General features: G+C 47.2%; 1 protein-coding gene across 1 annotated transcript in view; it reads left to right on the top strand.

Annotated features, from left to right (window-relative positions):
* The window catches only part of antxr2a (ANTXR cell adhesion molecule 2a), a 65,047-nt gene that overhangs the window by 31,180 nt on the left and 28,867 nt on the right, over nucleotides 1-5,000 (top strand). Inside the window, exon 16 of the mRNA XM_042100029.1 lies at nucleotides 340-420. Coding sequence (XP_041955963.1) covers nucleotides 340-420 — 81 coding nt within the window. The remainder of the gene's footprint in view (nucleotides 1-339; nucleotides 421-5,000) is intronic.

Here is a 5,000-nt window from a genome sequence, read left to right as displayed (position 1 = left end):
TCCACTTAGGCATTTCACAGCTAGTAATCACTCCACATCTTCCATTTACAATTGCATACATACAGAATTCCATTGTCTGACGCGATTCACCCAAACATTCCATTAATTCAAAGCACAGAGCAGCAATTTTATTGTGTCACGTTTGAGTGAGGAAGTGGATTAAATAGAGAGCAGGGTGAATGTTCAATATGAGATGTAGAGATAGGACATGTAAGTAGGCTATACAAACTACTGTGTGCACAAGCACATATAGCGTCTCTCACTGAACTTGGCTCTCGCGTGAAAATGAAGCTTCTTAGTGGTGTCTGAGTGGCTGTTTACTGTTTTTTTTTTATACAGGGTCGTCTGGATGCACTATGGGCTCTACTTAAGCGACAGTATGACCGAGTGTCCCTGATGAGGCCCACGTCTGCTGAAAAGGTAAGCCAACCTGGCAACCCCCAAATGAGCTTCTAATCTTTTCCCCAAACTTTTCTTTAAGTGGACAGGGAAACCTCCAATGGAACATACAGTACACATGAACACAACATGAAGATTCCATACAAAGCAACATTCTCAACAATTTTGCATTACATCTAATGCCTTACTGTCATACCATTTGATGCTCTACCAATCTTCTGATCAACCCTGAAACCCTCATAAACCTCTTAAGCAACCCAGTGACACAAAAGACCAACCAACAGACCATCTCTTAAGCACACACATCCTCATTTGCCACTCTGACAACGCTCTGAACAACCATGACGCTACTTTTCCACTTACAAGTGAAGCACTGACCTCCTAATGCAGTGCTTAGCTAGTCATTGTTGATAGCCAGGCTCACTGTAGTCCTGTTTGTCTTTATAAGTATATAGTGCTTCCAGAATTGTCTCTGTCTGTCTGTGTGTGTGTGTGTGTGTGTGTGTGTGTGTGTGTGTGTGTGTGTGTGTGTGTGTGTGTGTGTGTGTGTGTGCTTGGTCAGACAACAACGGATCAGCTTGTTATTTGGAGATTTTGTGAGGAGTGTTTGTTGTTGGTCTTTGCCTGTCAGCAGCAGGAAATGATTGTGGTTTCATTTGTAATCTGGTTGTAGGGGCCCACAGCTGCATGCTCTCAGAGCTCACTGACAGCAATGGCCTTATAAGGGTGTGGAGAGCAGTCAGCTTTTCCTGTCAAGGAAATAAACCATTATAACACACACACACACACACACACACACACACACGTGCACACACACACACACACACACACACACACGTGCACACACACAGGCATTCACACTCACACACACAAACAGGAGGGTGATTAACAGTCTGCAAAGTCGGGTCGTCTTTCTGTCTCTTCGTTGTTCAGGAGTTGTTGTCAACAGTCTTTTCCTCGGAAGCTTAGCACACACAGGCCTAATCTGAGCATGACCCCATTGCTGCAGCATCCGTTGTGGTTTCACTAGTGCAGTGGGTTACTGGCCTGCTTTGGAAAACCACCCTGGTTAACCAGTCTATCTGGTTTATCAGAACTGGTTAACCACACTCAATTTTAAAAAGTGAGTACTGGTATTGGTAACTGTGGGTGGAATTATTTTTCATTGAAGTAAATTTGCATCTGTGCTGTACGTAGCTTTGATAAAAAAAAGAAGAAAAACCTACATTGAATAAATAAATGAAATTATTAGTGTGATTTGAAGGGTCACACTATGTCTGTTCCCCAGTGGAGTAGCTTGGTTTGACCTGCTGTTGACCAGCTGTTGCTCTCATGCCACGTCTCGCCGTCTCTCGCCACGCTGTTGTCCAGCAGCTCACCAGATGACCTCATGTTGTAAACACCGTCTCCTGAGTCCTGAGTCGTGCTTCCACACCCCCCCCCCCCCCTCCCCCTCCTTCCCCACCCCCTCCTCCCGCGGAGTGTTTACACTGAGAGGCGAATCGCTGGGGCAGACTTGAGCGAGCGGTCGACCGACACTGAGACGAGCCGCTGCGGCGGAGCTGACCATGCTGTTGCTGGTCCCAGCAGGAGCCTGCTGGTCCTGGGTCTCCAGAATCACCCTGCTCACAGTGACCCCTTTTTATGGCAAAAAAAGTTACAGTACTTGAAGTTAATCGAATTAGAAATAGTGTTTCTATTATATGCTTGTTTTAATAAGAGAAAGAGATTTGGAAGAGAGAGTTGGCAAATTCCATCAAACAAAATTCAAGAGATGAGAAGACTGGCCAAATCTATCAGGCAAAAGGAGTAAAGAGAAGACAGTCCTTGTGTCTCAACCGTAGCGAAGGTTGAAAAAAATTAAATGAAAAAGAACGAGAAGCTCTAGAAAGTTCTGTGAATGTTGTCATTGACATTTGAGCCTGTTCTCCATGGAGGTCTTCAAACACGGGCTGGCCAGCAGAGCCACCAGTGTCCTTGTGAACCCCCTTCCCACACACACCCTTACACACACACACACACACACACACACACACACACACACACACACACACACACACACACGCACACACACTCACACACACAGACACACACACTCACAAAAAAAACTTACATACACACACAGACCTCGGCCATCTGGCCAAAATGTGCACAGGCAGAGCCTTGGCCAGCCCTGGGGCATCACATGGCGCTGTGTCAGGGGCCTTCTCTGGTCCAGGCATTTTACCCAGAAACCCCTGCAAACTGCTGCCGGCCACTTTCAAGTCCTTGATCAAGAGAGCAGGAGCAGGGCAGCCAGAGGCTATCACAGCCTGAGGACCGGGCCAGACACCCAGACAGAAAGAGGGATGGAGAGGGATGGATGGATTTAGAAAGAGCGAGATGATGGTGAGAGAGGGAGGGATGGAAGGAGAGGGTGAACAAAGAGAAAGAGAGGGAGAGGGTGAAAGGGAGGGTGAGACACAGCGAATGAATGAAAAGATGGAGGCTAGGATGGAGGGAGTAGAGAGGGACAGCCAGACTTTGACTTTTAAGGTTCCTTTATTGACAGTCACAGCCAGAGATGGAGAAGGGGAGAGAGATAAATACAGGGAGGAGTGGAGCGAAAGAGAGGGAGAAGAGACAGTTGGAAGAGAGAGGTAGTGAGGATAGAGGAGGAAGAGAGAGAGAGAAGGAGGAGAGAGAAGGAGTAAAGAAAGAGAAGGAAGAGAGAGAAGGAGGAGAGAAAGAAGGAGGGGAGAGAGGAGGAGGAGAGAGGAGAAAGGGGAGAGAGAGGAAAAGGAGGAGAGAGAGAGGAGAAGGGGAGGCTTTGATGGCCGACAGTGGCCCTCAGGGGTCATAAATGTTTCAGTGGCCGGTGGATCCACAGGGTGGTGGGACTCGTACAGGTGTAAGGAAGCAGGTTGTCGCAGACATCTGTTCATCTCTTACACCCCTGGGGGTACACACTCACACACATACACACAAATGCATAGACACAAAGACACACACACACACACACACATGCAGAGCCAGACTGTTGGATCCTGAGCAGATGTAGTTTTTCGCAAAAGTGCTGCAACCTTTTTCTCTCTCGTTTGTTTTCTCCCTTTCTTTCTCTTTTTTCCCTTTTTTCCTTGCTTTTTTTCGGAGTCTCACATTTTCTTGCCTGAGGCGGCTCCGACACCAAAGGTAGAGCGGGGGTGGACACAGCTGCACTGCCCAAAGTTGCCTCAGGCGCAAATAAAGAGATCTGATGCGCTTTGACTGAGTTGCCGGGGCGACCGGGGAGCCAGAGATGCACTTCAGAGCCAACTTCAGCACGGCAACATCTGCCATCAAGTTACCCAGAGAGTGGCAAGGGACAGCAGGTAGCAGAGGAGGGAAGGGGGGCAGCGTGTCTGTGTGTGTGTGTGTGTGTGTGTGTGTGTGTGTGTGTGTGTGTCTGTGTGTGTGTATGTTTGTGTGTGAGTGTGTGTGTATGTTTGTGTGTGAGTGTGTGTGTATGTTTGTGTATATATTTAGGGGGTTGCCCTGCTCTGGAGCTGAGCGTTCTTTTCAATGGCACTCCTCTGCTTCCCTCTCTCTCTCCCTCCCTCTCTCTCTCTGTCTCTTTCCCTCTTTCTCCCTCTATCATTGTTATCATTGTCCCTTCTACCTTGTATCACCACTTTTGTTTTCTTACTTCCTCTGATTTTCCCATATTTTCCCATTTTTTCTCTCCTTGTGAAACATTCTTTCTTTCTTTCTTTCTTTCTTTCTTTTTTGTCTTTCCTTCTCTCTATCTGTCGCTCTCTCCTCCTGCTGGTGTGAGGCTTGTGCAGGAGCAGCAGTGTGTCGGTGTGGTCTCACTAATGAGGACCTCTTTATAAGTGAAACATTATCACACGCTTACCCTACTATTGCCACACACACACACACACACACACACACACACACACACACACACACAGAGAGAGAGCACAGACAAAGAGCAAGAGACAAAAACAGAGCAGATAGATATATATATATAGATAGACAGATAGATATATGGATATATGAATAGTTAGATACTAGACTGAGAGTGAAGACAAACAGAGTAAAGTAAAGGGAGAGAGGAGGAGGTGAGGACAGGATACAGGATATGGATTTGATATCTGTAAGCAGGTTCTGTCTGGCTGCCTAAAAGACCTGTGTGGATTGTGTCTGTGTGTGTGTGTGAGAGAGAGAGAGAGAGAGAGAGAGAGAGAGAGAGAGAGAGAGAGAGAGAGAGAGAGAGAGAGAGACACAGAGAGTGAGAGAGAGAGAGAAAGAGAGAGACAGAGTAAATGTGTGAGTATCAATGATGGGGGGGCGTAATGACCAAACCATACAGCTGTTGGGTCACACTTCGTTCCAAACCATGTGCCGGTGGAGCCACCTCATATTTCTCCCACTGCTCTGCATTTCTACTCCACGCTCCTGGATCACTCTCTTTGTCTTCTCTCCAAGCCACCGTACGTTATCCTGTGGAACATCTCTGCTGAGTGCTGCTGGATCTTGCTCTACATCTCGTTTACCTGCTACTGCTTCCTGTGCTAGATCTCAGCTACACACTTCTGAATCATATGCTACATCTTTGCTAAACACTCCAGGATCTTGCT

This window comes from Alosa sapidissima, chromosome 8 (assembly GCF_018492685.1).
Source record: "Alosa sapidissima isolate fAloSap1 chromosome 8, fAloSap1.pri, whole genome shotgun sequence".
Lineage (NCBI taxonomy): Eukaryota > Metazoa > Chordata > Actinopteri > Clupeiformes > Clupeidae > Alosa > Alosa sapidissima.
Note: the sequence above shows the minus strand (reverse complement) of the source record. Positions and strands in the feature narration are given on the sequence as shown.